The 17,398-nt window shown below is 46.8% G+C and overlaps 1 protein-coding gene and 1 pseudogene across 6 annotated transcripts in view; both read left to right on the forward strand.

The window, feature by feature from the left end:
* Positions 1–10,523, forward strand: part of Adarb1 (adenosine deaminase RNA specific B1) — a 139,641-nt gene extending 129,118 nt beyond the window's left edge. For all 6 annotated transcript variants that reach the window (XM_008840430.3, XM_008840432.3, XM_008840431.3 and 3 more), the window contains 2 exons: positions 5,403–5,581; positions 6,461–10,523. In XM_008840430.3, coding sequence (XP_008838652.1) covers positions 5,403–5,581; positions 6,461–6,640 — 359 coding nt within the window. In that variant the 3' untranslated portion in view covers positions 6,641–10,523. The remainder of the gene's footprint in view (positions 1–5,402; positions 5,582–6,460) is intronic.
* A 6,041-nt stretch (positions 10,524–16,564) lies between these two features.
* Positions 16,565–16,803, forward strand: LOC108491194 (annotated as a pseudogene).
* Positions 16,804–17,398: the final 595 nt, after the last annotated feature.

Below are 17,398 nucleotides of genomic sequence, written 5' to 3' on the forward strand. Positions count from 1 at the left end.
TATATGAAATATCTGCAGGATAGACTTTAAAGTTACCAATGTATTACATATTTTTTTTTGAGAGTACCAAGTGTATAATAGTAAAGACCTGAGTTTGGATCTCCAGCATCCACGTGAAAAGCCTGGTGTGGCTTATTATCAAGATCATCATGAGTATGTGTGGCTTCTTGGCAAAGCCCAGTGCCCACAGTGCACCAGGAAGTTCTCAGAGCTAGAGCCCATTTTAAAAGCAGCATTGTCACAAAACATGAACAAGTAAGGAAGCATGGGCAGAGATTCCTAGTGAGTGCAGCCTGTGTGAGGGAGCTCTGAGGAGACAGCAGGAGGGTCATCCAACTGGTGGGGTCACAAACCCCAACCACACTGCTCTATAAAGAAAGTAAGAGTGACATCCAAAGGCACTGTGCTCCCAGCTTAAGGGACGGCTGTTGTTGAGCACAGAGGCTCCCTCTCTCCCTCTGGGCCATGTGAGCACCTCTGGGCAGGTGCATATACATGGCTTCCCTTAAACTTTACTCCTTAAGGCTGAGGATGTAGCTCCATGGTAGAGTACTTGCCTTCCAGGTGGAAGTCCTTGAATTCAGTTCCCCAGTACAAGGAGAGAGGGAGGGAGAAGAGAGGGAGAGGGAGAGAAAAGAGAACATTCCCTTAATCTACTAATAAGGGACTAATAATAATTCTAAAGCATGACCCATAGTAACCCTAAACATCTATTGATCGTATGGAATTCATGTCATAGCACCCCACTATGTGATGAACCTATTACAATTAGAAAGTACCTTTAAAATGGAAATAGGAATTGTTAGTGCCAACTCTCCTAATTTTTTAGTTATATCAGTTATTAGGCCAATTCCTGATTCTCTGTAGTTTTGCTTTAAATGTTCTGATTTAGCACACTTAATTTACAAAGCCTGGAGACGCTCATCCTGCTTTTATTGTTTCTGTACCCACAGTGGCCTGTGATGAGCTCATTACCCCAGTTCTCACTTTGCAGCCCCAGAGAGAAAAGTTGCTCACGGGTGTCCATCCCCATGATGTGTCGGCCCCTGGGACCCAAAATGCACTCATGTGACCATTTAAGGCCTTCTGTCTAGATAAAACATATGGTCAGCGCTGGAACCGTGGGCTAGCTATTTTCTTTTTGCCTAATTTACTCCATTTTACTTAGCTTAAAATATCATACAAATTTGTACTTTCAGAGTCTTGCTTTTTGGTTAATTGCTCAGCTTAACTGCAGAATGTTGCAGCTCTTGGCATAGGAATTGCTCAGCAATGGTCCTCACTTTGACTTTGTCACAGAGAAGTACTGGATTTAGGAGGACATAATACGAACACGAGCCATTTGTTCACAGAAGATCCGGCTCCATTGTGGTCGGGGATTCCCACCAGTTGTGGCTGGGTGAACATTCACCCCACTTCTCCTTGGGAAAGGAACTGTCCTGCTGCCACCCGCTTGGCAACAGTGAGCCCAGGAAGGAACAACTGCAGGTCCTGAAGTGAATCAGAAGCAAAACAGCTCCAGATGCTGAATGGTCTAGAAAAACCTTGCACAAGAACCTGGGACTTTGCTCTTTTTTCTGATCATTTTTCTTAACATTTCAGGAAGCTCTCTCCACTCTTAGAATGCTTGTAGATACATATATGTGTGTGTCCAAATTCCATGCTTTCTAAAAGGTCTAGAGAGCATGTACCAGGCCCTTCTGTTCTGTTGTGCCGTGCTGACAGATAACTGAAAAGCGATGGTTCTGCCCAGGTTCACTTTTAACAGATCCACTCTTAGAATGCTTGTAGATACATATGTGTGTGTCCAAATTCCATGCTTTCTAAAAGGTCTAGAGAGCATGTACCAGGCCCTTCTGTTCTGTTGTGCCGTGCTGACAGATAACTGAAAAGCGATGGTTCTGCCCAGGTTCACTTTTAACAGATGTCCAGTTGGCCCAGCACCGCTTGGTGAAACACTCCTCCCTTCTCTACTAAAGTGCAAAATTCATTAGAATACAGTGTACATACATGAGCCTGATTTGCATTCACCTCCAGATCCACATGGTAGAAGGAGAAAATTGACTCCCTCTCACTGTTCTTTGACCTCCACACAAGTACACACACACGCACACACACACACACACACACACACACACACACACACACACACACGAGAGAGAGAGAGAGAGAGAGAGAGAGAGAAATGATATATCTTTATAATGTTCATGAAACTTGAAAAAAAAATGCATAGCAGTGTTTTAGGGAGTTTTCTGCAAATGTCAGTTTGACCAAGTAGACCGACTGTTGAGTCTTTTCTGTCTTTGCTGATCTGCTGGATCAGTTCATGAGGATACTGACTGTCTCTTCACAGTAAGATCATCTCTCCTTCGAATTTTAGCGCTTGCTTCATGTATTTTTCAGCTCTGTGACAAAGTTCTTCTCTTAATAAATTGGTCTCCTTTGTCACTATAAGATGAGCTTCTCTCCAGAAGTGTCCTTCGTTCTGTGATCTGCTTTGCTATTAGGGTGAACTTCTCTGCTTCCTTCTGATTTGTAATAGCGCAGAGTATCCTTTCAATGTCTTCATTTTAGACTATAGTCATCTCCTCCTTTTTCCTGCAGTGTTTGACCATTTACTTCTGTTGTGGTTGTAGACATTACAGTGTTTAAGTCTGTCATTTTGCTGCTTGTTTTCTATTTGGCACGTGTGGTCTTTGTCCCGCTTGTCCATTTTTTTCTTTCTTTTATATCAGTTGTGTTGTATGATTCCATTTTAACACCTTTCCTATTTTCTAGCTGTAACTTTTTCTTTTGTAGACTTAGTAGTTTTCAAGGACTATAGTACACATCCTCGTCATCCACGGTCTGCCTTCCAGTGGTACTGTGCCACTTCACGTACGGCAAAGTCTCCCTGACACTTAAAATAGACACTACCGATTCTCTTCCCCTGCCTCTGTGGTACTGATACACGTTTAACTTTTTCTAAAACATCCCACATTACTACTTGTTTTTCAAAAGTCAGCTTTTAAAGACGTTCAAATGAAAGGAAGAATTTCTTTTTTAATATTTTATTTTTATTTTATGTGTATGGGTGTATTGCCTGCATGTATGTAAAGGCACCCATGTCATGCAGTGCTGACTGAGGTTATAAGAGGACGTTAGATCCCCTGGAACTGGAGTTAGGGGTGGTTGTTAGCCACCATGTGGGTGCTGGGAACTTGGTTCCTCTGTAAGAGCAGCCAGTGCTCTTAATCACTGAGCATCTCTCCAGCCCTGGAAGACTCGCTTTTTACCTACCTATTTAGCTACTGTTCCCAGAGCCCTGCTTTCCTTCATAAGGGTCCGGGTCTCCATTTACTTTCATTTTCCCCTTTGGGCTGAAGAAACTCTTAGATTCCGTGAAAGAGTCTTCGAATGATGAATTGGTTGTTCAGCTTTAGCATGTCTGAGAAGCCTGCATTTTGCTGGGAAGGTAAGAGCTGTGCCCTTTTTAGAGCCCAGAAGCTGCCGCCCCATCTCATCTGTATTATTCAACCTGCCTTTGGTTCTCCGCTCAATCTCCCTTGTGCTGACATTGCGCAGTTTATTGTGACATGCTTTCGTGTTTCTCATGCTTGGAATTTGAACTTCTTTCTCTAGGGTTGTTGGTTTCAGCAAATATGGGCAGATTTTATTCATGTTTCTTCAGATACGTTTTTTTTCTGTGCTCCAACTCTTTTGGGAACTCGGGATACACACAGACTCGGTGCTTGTCCGAGTCTCACTGGTTTCCTATTCTTTTTAACTCCTTTTTCTCCTCTCCTCCCCACCCCCGACCCCCCATGTCTAGGAGTTCACTAATCTGCTGCTGTCTGTGTTCTATGATGGAGTCCGTCACGTGCACTTTTTTCTCAGATGCTGGCTCCTTTTAGACGTTTGGCTTTTGTCTGTCTTGTATCCGAGTGCTAGGCCTCTTTCACTACAGTCCTCTCAGGACCTCTGTCTTGAATAACAGGCATGCCATGGTGACTCCTGGGATGGTCAGGGACACCTGCTGCCCTCAGATTGCCTCTTTGCATTTCTCTTCCTGTGCCACTCTCTCCTAGGAACTGCCTGTGAAAATCCATGTGCTGTGCACAGCCAGTGAGCTGGCAGTAGGTGTCTGGTTTAGGAATGTGGAACAGCTTGTACTAAGGACTGGAGACTCCTGTCTTAAGTGAATTTGGTGTGGGAGGCTATAGTATCCATGTGTCTTGTGCCTTAAGGCCCAGCATACGAATGGAAATGTGCAGTTGTTCTCTGTTCCTAGATAGTCGTGAACCAATGTCTACTCATCCCAGAGAGGGAACCAGTGACTCCCCAAAGTAAGGATGCCACCAAAGTCCAGTGGGTTTTATTGGGGTCACTTACTGGAGTATGGGTGAGGAGATACTTACAGGAGCAGAAATGATTCAAAGACTGCTGCATCACCAAGAGCCCACCCCAGCATGGGTGACAGTTCATGAAAGCAGAAGCCCTACAGCTCACTGCAAGGCCTGCAGGCAGCTAGATTAACTGAAAAATGTCTCTTCCAGGCAGCTCAGTTGGTCTGAGTGTCCTTAGTAGTCCTTGGAGCTTATACGTGCATGAGGAAGGAGGAGCCTTGAATCTGGACAGTTTCAGAGACTTCTTGAAGCTACTAAATTGTTTACTTCCTAAACTTAAAGAGCTCCCCCTGTAGGGTGTACTGTTTCACCTCCCCTTAAGGAACACCCTGTGTCTTTAGGGGTATCCCTCTAGGTGGAAGGTTTTGTCTCAGGCAGTTGTCACACAACATATGTACCTTGAGTTTCTTAGCCAGGCATCTTTCTAAAACATTGCACTCTGCAAGCTGGTTAGTCAAGATGAAATAGTTTGAGTACCCCAAGTAAGCATGTGTGCTTACTTGTTAAGCACTGGGGTTCTGAATGTACCTGGGTACAATGTGTATGAAACCATGTGGCCTGGATGTTTGGCCTTTCCATGGCAGGGGGTGTTTGAGCAGACCCACTGAGGAGCAGACCCACTGGCTCCACTTTGCAGAAACCTTGGGTGGCTTGTCCCCACTGGCTCCACTGTGTTGACCCTCAGATGGCTTGTCCATCTGTTCCTGCAAGGTTTCTAACTCTGTTGGTCCCAAAGCTAAGACGTACATGGTAAGACGTCATGTGGATTCAGGTCTCTATCAGCCTCTGTACCATTGCCCATCACAGACAAGTGTGTGCCTGTCAACTCTGGCTTTGTCCTGCTCCTTTCTTGGGCCATCACTACAGCAGCACAATGGAAGGCTTAACATTCCTCCTGTGGCTGTGCGCCTTGTCCCAGTAAATCCCTTTCCCGGCAGGTGCTCTGACTGCGGGCAGCCCCTCCCTCTTGGTGGAAACTAGAGCTTCATGCCCCCTCTGGTGTCTGCTCTGCTTTAGGCATCAGCAATGCAGAAGCTCGACAGCCGGGGAAGGCGCCCAACTTCAGTGTCAACTGGACAGTGGGCGACTCTGCCATCGAGGTCATCAATGCCACAACGGGGAAGGACGAGTTGGGCCGCCCGTCCCGCCTGTGTAAGCACGCGTTGTACTGTCGCTGGATGCGTGTGCACGGCAAGGTACTGAGGCACCCTCACCGGTGTCGGCCCACCTCTCCTAGCGTGTCCACCTCCATTCCTCCCGTCCTCGTTTCATCATCATGTGTCATCACAGCTTCCTAACTAGACATGTGAAAACTGTTCCTTCAGACGGTCGTTAGCTTAAAAGTGTGGCCCTGGCTCCAGAAGCCCAAAAGCTGTGGCAGACACAGCTTCCTCCCTCTCCCCTGCAAAGTCTTAGTCCTCTGCTCTGGCACTGGGAAGGAGTGTTCACACCACTGTGCTGAAAACTGTGAAAAGGAAGGGCAGTCACTGCCTGTCCTTCCCTGAGCACAGGCCATGCTGGAGTCTCTTCATCCCTTCATCTCCACATTCAGAAATTTACTTTAGCTTCAGGGCCCTGTCCCCCAGGTAAAACTTTAGATAACAAGGCAGGAACATCCATTCTCATTCACCTTTAAATCAAGGGTGTTGTATTTTCTTCTTACGGGGCCCGCTCAGAGCGCTGGTGTGGGGCTCAGGCAGAAACTGTCCTCTTCCAGACACATGCCATTGTGGTAGCTCAAGAGCTTTGCAGGACACTTCCAGTCTCTGCCATGTGAAAATAGCATAGCCTGGGCATGCTGTTCTAAGAGTTATAGTCAGGCAAGTGGAACTTGAGCAACCCTGTGGTTTACCAGAGGCTTGTCTCCAGAGCCTAGGATCTACAGCCACATGTCCGACATGCAAGCTGCTGCTGAGAGGTGATGACTGAGCCTGGCCTTTTGTGGGTGCCCTTTCCTGTAGGAGAACACCTCTTCCGTTTGCCTTTCCCCAAAGCATCATTCTTAGGTATCACACCCTTTGTTTTCTTCTGTTGCCATTCCAGTGGTCGCTTTACATGTATGTATTCTTCTACAGGTTCCCCCCCACTTACTGCGCACCAAGATCACTAAGCCCACCACATACCACGAGTCCAAGCTGGCAGCGAAGGAGTATCAGGCCGCCAAGGCACGTCTGTTCACTGCCTTCATCAAGGCGGGGTTGGGTGCCTGGGTGGAGAAGCCCACAGAGCAGGACCAGTTCTCTCTCACACCCTGATCCAGGCAGGTGCCAAGGCTGCAGCGCTGAATCCTGCCCCAGAGCCTTGCATCTGAGCTGGGGCAGGTGTGCACCTCGGGGAGGGCATGAGGGGCCTGGGGGAACCACTGGACATCCAGTACTGTCCCCAGTCTCTCTCACCAATAGGGCAGCATGGGGACGTGTGGGGTGCCAGGCATCTCACAGCTGATTGGGAAGCAGGTGAACAGTGGGGGTGCATGGCAGGGAGAGACCCCCAGCATCTCCCTGCCACACACTTCCCTTCTTGAGCTACCCAGTGACCGCTTTATATCTCCGTTTACGTTAGAAATTGAGTTCTACTGAGTAGGGCTTCCTCAAGTATAGGAAAAATGAAATTACTTTGTGAGAGATTCTTGAATAAATAATTTATTCAGAGCTAGGAATGAGATTTATAATATAAGTAATTATGTCAGGTCACTTTTATGCCACATTATTTTAATTGCAAAAAAGCGTTTATATGTGGAAGAACACGAGAAAGTAGAGGTAAGAAGTAGAGCCCTCGAGAAACACCACATGCACAGCTATGCGTGGCTGCTCCTCTCCGTAGGTCCTTCATGGTTAAGTCCTCTTAGTAGGTTTCAACAGCTCTCCTGGGGTGACCCCAGCATACACTGGCCCTGTAGCTGGGACCCTGTGTCCTGCAGTGTTATGACCTAGAACCTGCTGCCTCAGCTGCCTCTAGAAGCTTCCATACCCCTGGTTAGGCTCAAATCATGGAAAACTTGGTTTACTTCAAATTGGTGAAGGTAAACGTGTCCAGAGCCTGTACTGGCCCCACTGGGGTTTTTTAACAGTATAGCTTCTGTGGCCTAGAAAAAACCTGATGGGGCTGCTATGCACACAGAGCACAGCCTTCCCTGTTCCTCGGAATCTGGTGGGTAGGAACCACTGACCACTCAAAGAGCTTCACAGGATGGAGAGGTATTTAAGGTGATACCATTCTTGGCATGCCATAAGGTATATTGCTAAGTTATTCCTTCCAGCTTTATCAGACACATGTTTGAAAATAAAGTCTATTCAAGCTGAAGTTGGTGAGACAGTGTGAACTGGCATGCTGCAGACCAGATATTGGTGTCTCGACAGGCAGGGCTCGAGTGCTGCTGGCATCTTGTGGGTGAGCCCCAGGATGGCAGCAGCACCCCTCATGCACAGGGTGGCCCCAGGACCCTGGAGTGGACCACCTGGACCTCCTGTGCTCAGACTTGCCCCAGGTGCCTTGTTGTTTCCACTCAGGATTAGGGAGGAGTAGAGGGAGGAAAGGCTGTATGCCAACAGCTCAGCATGTCCGTCTAGTCCAGCAAGTCACTCTGAGCAGCCTCAAGACTCTCAGGGCCACGGGCAGGGAAGGCACAGACCATCTGACAGCACACAGCCACTGCCGCCACATCCAGGGGACTGAAAGCTGTGTGACCCTGTTTGCCCAGGTGTTTGTGTCCTTCACACACTAAGAAAAACCAGAACAGGAGCAGAGCTACTGTCAGTCCCAGATTCCCTGCAGACCTTGAGGCTGTGTTGTTGCTTTGGTGGGAACTGCTTCTGTCTCTGTATTGGGAGCCTTGCCTGAGTCCTTGTGGGTTTCTCACATGGTTCTCACCCTATGGGGTTCCATCCACATGGCAGGAGGGTCCTACCAGAGCTCCATGGTGACAATGGTAGGCTGCTCGCCAGGTGAGGACCCTGCATGCTGTGGCTGGGCCTTGTTTGGGTAAAATGCACTGGGGTTCCTTAGAAGGAAAGGTCTGATGGCATCACCACCCTCCCACATAGGCTCCTGCACACTCCAGAAAGAAAAGCCTCATGCTGGTGTGTTCTTGTCTTTAAAATTATATTTTTTCTAGTGGGGATGGGGAAATGGACTTAGTTTTTAAATGTGCTTTTGGTTATAAAGTCTAGCAAAATTGTATATCCGTATTCACTAAAAACCATGCAGAGCACCTGGCCTTCCATGGCTGATAGCAGAAATGAGCAAAGGTCATTCACAGGAAGTGAATGACCTTGTGCATGTAAGAGCATGTCCTGCTTGGTTGACCTAGAGCCTGACAAGACAGAGGAAGGTAGCCTGGGAGAGCACCGCATAGTAAGAGAGAGACAGCATGGGCTTGCCCTCCCCCTGCTCCCAGGCAGCTCAGACAGTCCATCTCTGACTAGAAAGGAACAAATGGTGACTCTTAAGACTTGAGCACTTTAAGCCCCTTTCTGAAGGCCACCATGGATGACACCATGATTGTAGTGCTATAGCCCACATCCAGGACTCAGACTTCACAGACTCAGCAGAAAGCTTGGCACACCAAGTGTTTTTGTTTTGTTTTGTTTTGTTTTGTTTTTTATATCCTGAATTTTGAGGACACTTTTTAGCAGGGGAGGACAGGAGGTTCTCTGTTCTGTTTACTTACCTAAACCTGAAGTATTAATTCCACAAAGGCAGGGTCCCTTGGAACTGCTCAGGCAGCTTTGCCAGGGCTGTATCCACAGGGGAAGGTCAGCATTGTGAAGGAATCTCAGTTCAGGTGGCATGCCTGTGCACAGCCATAGCTCCCCACTTGGATCAAGGCAGAGACAGTGACAGGCTGGGTGGGTATGGTGTCTGTACCACCAACACTGACCACTGCTCATGGTGTCGAGAGGTGGCATCTCTCCAGCAAGGGACACCAAGGAACTATAGCTTTGAGTCTGAACCTTCATCTTTCACCATCCTTCCTATTTTGATAACTTAAGGAACTTTTAAGCATGTATGTGAGCATCATCTCCTTGGGCATCCTCACTCCGGGTTTATTTTATTCCACAATTCCTCTTACCACCAGGCTGTAGTTGCTGCTTGGTCTTTAAAGCCCATGTCTCTCCTGCAGTTTCAGACAGGTGTACCAATTGTGGGCAGCCTCCAACCTCTCCACGGGCACTGACCTAAGGGTCAGGAATGTGGGGGGAGCTGTGCCATGAGTATACATGATGCAGGAACAGCTTTTCATTTCCAAAGTATTTTACTCCAGAAATGTCAGCTCTGCTCAGTGCTAACTTTGATTCAGCAAGAGAAACAGAATAAGCTGAAATCCCCATCTCTAAACTCTGTGAAATTAGGGAACTTACCAGAAGATCACTTCAATCCCAAACTGCATCATGGAAAGGGCAGGGGGCTTGTGTTCAGAATATGCACCTTGTATGTGTCCTTGTCTCTTGACATGCTGTATGACAGTCTACCCAAGGGTGAGAAGGTGTTTGCACCTGCTCCACAGCTGGTAGGCTGCTTCCCTGTCCACACTGCGGCTCCCGAGGTCATGTGATGCCAGGGAATAGAGGTAGGGAAACTGTGATCTGCCAGGGACCACAGTCAAGAGGGGTGTGGGTCTGACTGCATCCTGACTGGCTTGTCAGTTCCCTCCCTTGCCTTCCCTTCCTGGAGAAATCCTCCTGTCTCTGTAGTAGTGCCTGTACTTCGTGTTTGCTGTTTAGAGGACAAGTGTCCAGCTTCAGAAGCACTTAACTGTGGCCACAGCAAAAGCTGATGGTACATAGGGAACCAATGGGCCATTCTTCTGAATGGAACACAACTGGTTAAAAGCACAGTTTGTGGAATGTTAATGGAATAAGCCCTAAAGCTGTTTGCTTTTCCAGGCTTTGAGTTATAGGCTTTTTATTTGATTTTAAAATTTGGACACTTTACATGAATGTAATTCAGCCAAGACACTTGTTGCTAAGATACAATCCTCAGTGTTCTCTGTATGTATATTTATGTATATACCACATGTTGCAGCCTGCATGAACTTCCTCTCACACTGAGCCCAGCCGGAACTGAGCATGAGACGCTGTCACATGTAGACAAAGGACTGAGATGTTCTCAATAAAGACAAGAAGTTTCACTACGAAAGTGTTGTGGAGACTTTTCCTTTCTGTCCTTCCCCCCTTGTTCTGTCCTTGTTCAAAATGGAATCAAAACCACTTGAACATAATTTTAAAGATGTGGACAGACCACCTAAAAGCTATGGGTCTTGGACACCACCTAAGGGCTCTGGGTCTTGGGTGTGTCTGGCATGTCACCTGTACATTGCACCAAGTGCTAGGTGCATTTATCCAAGTTCAGATGCTCTCGATCCCCACCCTGGATTCCTGACTTCTCCATTTTCCTAAAGAGATGGCTCTGCTACTGCCTGAGGTACGTGAAGGTGATGTGGGTAGGGGGACACAGAAGAACTTGTTCCCCAAAGATTATTACAATGGGGTAGTCAGGTGCAGGAGACCCAGATACTAATTTATCATGTAGAACTGTGTTTCCGATTGTAGTTTGGATGGACGTTCATAATAAGTGGAAGATTGACTAAAAACAGTATTTCTGTCCTGCTCTTAAGGGAATGTGTGTGAATTATATAGGTTAGCACGTGGAAAGGGGTCTACAAGGGAAAGACTGGTTGTAGAATTTGGAATGATAGATTTTGTTTTCCTGTTTAAAACATCTATCTGGCTGATATTGCTATTTAAATGTACAATAAAATTAGAAGTGTTTTGAAGAGTCATAAGCACCATAGATTCTTTAAAAAGCAGGACTGTGGCCGGCTGTGGTGGTACACCCCTTTAATCCCAGCTCTCAGGAGGATCTCTGTGAGTTCCAGGCCAGCCTGGTGGGCATAGTGAGAAGCTCTCTCAAAAAAATAGAAAAAATGGGTAGTCTGCCTGACCTTGGAAATGCCAGCTGCCTGCCTGCTCCGTCCATGGCCTCCTCTCAGAGGTGGAGGGCTAGCCTAGCAGCCTGCAGCTGCTTCTCTCCTCATATCTCTTCCTTTCAGTGAATGAGTTGAGTATTCTCAGATAATGCCAGACATATATTACAGTTGCCTGCCGCAGCTCTTTTTTTTTTTTTTATCTTTTTGAGACAGGGTCTTCTTGTAGCCCCAGCTGGCCTGGAACTTGTTATATAGACCAGGCTGGCCTTGAACTCACAAAGATCTGCCTGCCTCTGCCTCCCGAGTGCTGGGATTAGAGGTGTGTGCCACCACACCCAGCTTTGACTTAGCTCTTTAGCAAACCATACCTTCTCCTGTGGGAGAGGCCCTGCGTTCCATCCCGAACACCCTAAAAATTAAAGGAGAAGGAGGAAGAGAGAGAGCATGCTAAGAGCTGTGAACACATGGACACAATTCTCACTCTTCTCCATGCACAGCCTGAACATTTACCTACATACATCATGAAGTTGTCACAAATTAAGCCAAGGTCGGGCTTGGTGGTGCACACTTTTAGTCGTAGCATTCAGGAAGCAGAGGCAGGTGTGTCTCTGTGAGTTCCAGGACAGCTGGGGCTACAGGGAGACCCTGTCTCAAAAAGAGCCCCCTGTCCCCAAAATATAAATTAAGCCAAAATAGTTTTTTTTTATGGCATGAAATGGGTCAGTTAATTGCATTAGATCTACATGTTTAAAACCCTGACTTCAGTGACTTCTCTTCCAGGCTGTCTGCTATAATTTATTTCTCAGGGGATCTTTTTTAATATCCCAGGAAAAACTTGCTAACACTTTTGTTTCAACTGAAAAAGTAGGTCAGATTTTTTTTTTCTGACAGAAAATAGGTCTAACTTGGTTCACTAGTGTGACAAGGAGGATTAGGCTACATGGAGGACATTTGCCATAAATAGAACGAGCCAGCTCCACAACTGCACAGTTGCAATGGAAGTTCATTTGAAATGATGAGCTAAAAGTATTTTGTCACTGTTAAATTGGGGAAGAAGCACTGAAAGTTACATCTCCGTGTCCCCAGAGCCTTCAGAATATATTAGCGTTAGCAAAGTGACAAAGAATCATGGGTGAATGATAGTGCCTTGATATGTAGTATCATAAACACTGTAACTGAGCATGACAGAATGACAGTTTTTTTGCAAGCTAAGTGGTTTTCAGTGCTTTGCTTTAAAACAGCGTAATTTAAAAAAAAACTCATTGAGTTGACAGTTGATAAAGTATTAAAGTGATTTTCATAACTTAAAATTTTAAACCACCTGATTTGGGACATTACTTAGAAGTTCAGAACACAGCTGAAAAATTGTAATAGTTTATTTGACTTTTAAACTCATGCAGTCTTCTAACACGTTCCTAACAACGAAACTAGAAACACAACCGAGGCTGAACCCTGCCACCCTGGGGGCCTCCTAATGCTTGGATGTGGGTTGGGAAAGCCCTCAGCCGTTAGCAGGGGCAGTGTGTGATAGTTACCAGCTTGCAACGCGTTTTTGAAAAACTGACTTGTGAAGATAACAATACAGGGATATTAACAAGCCTCAAGCCACTGTACATTTTAAGCTTTGATTCATATGAAGTTGTTTTGTTGTAGAGAAATTGGTTAGCATGATCACAGCTTTGAGTGATACAAGCCTATTACATGAGGTCAAGCTCTCTGCCAAAATGAGGAATCCATTCAAGAAAAGCAACTTTCTGAGGGGTGAAGAGCCTGTCTTTGTCCTAGGTGGACACAGGAGTGGAGGGTGGAAGTGGGGAGACATACATCTCCACGTCAGGTCTCAGAAGACTAGTCACTTGCATCGCCTCAGATGTTCTGGGGCTTTCCCCTACACACGAGCTGGATACTGGGAGAGCGGAGTAGTGGCCCAGGTGAGCCAAGAGCCTGAAACCTGGGAGGAGGTGCCAAGAAGGAGAGCAAAAGGGCTGGGCATATCCTGGAGCCAGGGGAGCTGGGCAGGAGGAGGAGGGCGGGGCAAACTAGCTACAAACGTGGACACGTAAAAGAGAAATGTAAGGGTTAGATTAGGAGCAAACCAAAGGTTTTCAAGGCCTTGTCTGTGAGCCCCTCCTGTGCTTGCTTGCACAGGACCCCCTCAGAGTGTCAGGGGGGTGAATATGATTTCTATCAATTTCTGTTTGCAAAGAAGCCACCCCAAACCAGATGCTATAGGTAGACACAGCTATTCCTAAGGTTCCCAAGACCCCAGAATGCACCCTGAACCAGCAGGCATGTTCTAGTGTCCTCTCAGGTCAGGGCCTCTCTGCAGTGAGTGATCATGCCCCTCCACCGCCAGCATCTCCTTAAAGTGCAGAACACGGTTCTCATAAAACAAACCCAGCACTGCACTAGAGATGAGGACACAGGCTTATGCAGAGATGGGATATTTTAAGCAAAGTCAGATGAGGCTGACCTTCAAAGTTGTATTTGTTTTCCTTCACCCAGAACTAATCAGCTTAGTATGGATGCCTGGGTGTCCCAGTGAGATAGGGAATTCATTCCAGACATGTATTTGCCTTCTGTAAGAGGAAAAGCATTTTTTACTGGCATATTGTTATACATTCTAGAACTTTTCTCAGAAGCATCAACTCATACTAAGTAATCCTGTGCAGTAATTTTAAAAAAGAACATTAAAGGATAAAGTTGAAAGCGATCTCTTTCCTGGCATATGTCAAATTGCTTGGTATTTAGCTATTATAGAGCAAAAATGCTGTCAGCTGAATATTGTCACCTGCCAGCAGATCACCACCTGCCCTGTCACTTAGCCCTTTATCCATCTCTGCATAGATATGCAGCCTATTGGAGACTATGCCACACTCTATCAGCTCCCATCACCTGCCCTCTATGAATGGCGGGGAAGGTAATCTCTTCAGCATTACCTGTCTGTGCTTCAAGACCAACATTGCTGCAGACACAGATGATGCCTGGTGACCCAGCTGCTGCTGATTAAAGCACCAGGGCCCCAGATTAGAATTTGCTGTTTGCTCAGCTTTGCAGTTACTGTCCTACATTAAAACTATGGAGAAAGCAGGTTGGATCTGTGCTGAAGGCTTTTAAGTGGACCAAATTAACTTCTGTACCCTGGGGAGGAAACTACTGAGAATTGGCTTAGAAGCCAGGCACGTCTAGAGTGACTAGTGAGTGTAGCAGCAATTCTGAGAGGCTGCAGTATGCTTCCAGCCCCATGGCAGGGTCTCTTACCTGGCCCCTAGCAGTCCAGAGAGCCTGCGAACCCATCTCAAGCCTCTATCCAGACAGGCAGGAGTGAACCACAGCCCTGGACTTGTGCACAATGCACTGCATTGTGGAGAAAGATAGTGAGCCCTCTTGAAGGGTTACAGGGCTTCAGCACACGGGGACAATTAGGTGAGAAGGACCCTGCACTGAGTCTGCCTCAGAAGGAAGAGGGACAGAGGAAGAGCCTTGGTCAAGGGATCGAGGGACTTAGACTATAATCTGTGTTCACCAACCTCTGCAAGTTGATACCGCACAGTGGGATCTTAGACATGGAAACAATCGAAATGAAACCAAGTCACATATGAACAAATCAGGAAAAGCGTGAGTGATGGGAGTGGGGAGGGGCTTCAGACTGAGAGCAGGTGGGGCTGACTGACCTGAGAGGTGATGGGGCCACTCCTCTCAAGAGAGGGCTTTTGTTTGATAATCTGGATCGGTCTGAGTTTTGGTAATTGTCCCTGGGCACGGTTTCCTTTGTACGTAAGCATTCTGACGATTCAGTCATCTTTGCTCAGAACTGCTGAGTTACAGGAGCTTTACCATCTTCCGAAGTGCTCTGGCTTCATTGTCTCATCTGGGTCTTAGGATAAGCTGAATGAGGGAGTATGGGCACTGGGGCTGTGCAGTGTGTGGCGAGACAGAAGAGACACATCTACTCCACCAGACATCAGGTCAGGTTGCCAAGTATTTGAGTCTTAGGCAGAACATTCCTCAATTGAGAACAAGCCAACATGCAAATCTGCGTAGAGAGTGACATGAGACGTGACAGCAGAGGGGACAGACACAGTGTGACAGTGCCAAGCCTTTTATCCCACTTCAGTCATCCATCAGCTGTAGCCTATAGTAAAGAGTCAGCATGTTTGCAAAAGCACCTTCAAGTTCTGCAAAGTAACCCAAGCAATTGTTACCCTAACCCATCTGCCAAGTGTTATCAAAGCCAGTGGAGACTATGCATGGCTTGAATCTGTGATCTCCAAAGTCAGTGAGTAGTGATCTTAGGTCAACTAAGAGCAGGTGGCACTGCAGAGCTTATGTAGGATTTTTGCCTTCTACGGTGACAGCACCCCCTTGCCTCTGTCATTTGTATGGCCATCTTGAACCCTACTAGTTATAGCTGGTTTTAGTCATAAAGAACTTTTAGTCTGTGAACAGTCTGGCCTATACCCTTATCTATTATTTTATGACAAAGCTGTCTAAAATATGCTCTTAGCTGGATAAAGGACTAAAGGGCCAGAGATTTTTTGCTTTATGTCCCCTTGTGGTGGTCCTCTCTGTCTCAGTGAGAGACACAGTAGCAGTCACAAAGATGGGCAGCAGGATCTACAGAGGACATGCCGAGTGGCTTGCCTGCAGGAACAGCGCTGTGTGGCTTCACTGCCAGGCACTCACACACAGAGCCTCGCCACTCTGCATAGAAACTGCTGAGAATCATTGGCAGTGCCTCCAGGGAAACCCACTACATGTGAGGAAGCAGGAGTGACCTGTTTAAAGTAAGTAGACAGGTGCCTCATCTGTGCCACAGAAAAAGTAGATCAGTGGGAGGGAACAGTGCCCCAAATAGACTACATAGATGCTGTCAGCTGATCCCTAACAAAAGGAAACGCTATACAATGAAGAGAAGGTCTCTTCAACAAATGCTGCTGGACACCCACATGTACGAATGAATCAGGAGAAAAAACATATACTTCACAAAAGTTAAATCATAGACTTACCTGTAGAACAGAAACTATCAAGACTCCTACGCACATGGGAGAAAATCCTAGACCCAGGTTCGGTAATGACTAAAAACTTTACATTTATGTCTGAACTGCAGCCAGGTCCACTTAGGGTCCCTGCCACCTGCCCCATGTCCCCCTCCTCCAACGTGCTGCCACTACCACCATGGAAGCACAGGTGGAGCATCCGCATACCCCACCCCCAGACTGGCCAGACCTGCCTGGTGCACTACACCCGGATGCTTGGAGATGGAAAGAAATTTGACTCCTCCCCAGACAGAAACAAGATTTTTGGGTTTCTGCTAGGCAAGCAAGAGGTGATCCAAGGCTGGGATGGAGGGGTGGCCCAGATGAGTGTGGGTCAGAGAGCCAAGCTGACCATCTCCCCAGCTATGTCTACAGAGCCACCTGGCACCCTGGCATTATCCCACCACAAGCTGCTCTTGTCTTTGATGTGGAGCTTCTAAACATGGAATGACAGAAGTGGCCTCCTTCCTTAGCTCCCTGCACATGATCTGCCATGGAGGAATCCAGGGCCTCCAGGCCTGTGCATGTAGAACCCTGCAGAGCTTTTCCTGATGTCCCACTCCACTGTATAGACATCTACCTGACCGAACGTGTTTGGTCTCTCAGCTTTGCTTCGGACACCTCTATGCCCTCTTCCCCTTTCTTGTATGTGTGTCGACCCAAACGATATGCCATTAACCTCAAGTTACCTATTTTGTTTTGGGGTGAAGATTCAGTTTCAGTCTTTTGGATCTAGGTTTCCAATTAAGTACCAATTAAGTATATTGTCAAATATTAACAGCACAAGTGATGGATTAACTTTAGGAATTGGTGTTGGGGATTGGGTTTGCAAGAATTTTTATTTTATTTTTTTTGGATGAATTTTTTTGAGGGGAGTGGTTTTTTTTGAGACAGGGTCTCCCTGTAGCCCCAGCTGGCCTGGAAGTCTATGTAGACAGGGCTGGCCTCGAACTCACAGAGATTCGCCTGCACCACCACGCCTGGCTTCTGGATGAAATTTTATCTATATATATATATATTAAGACATTCTTGCTGCTGCGCTGTAA

Source organism: Nannospalax galili, unplaced genomic scaffold, assembly GCF_000622305.1.
Source record: "Nannospalax galili isolate Female #2095 unplaced genomic scaffold, S.galili_v1.0 scaffold619, whole genome shotgun sequence".
Lineage (NCBI taxonomy): Eukaryota > Metazoa > Chordata > Mammalia > Rodentia > Spalacidae > Nannospalax > Nannospalax galili.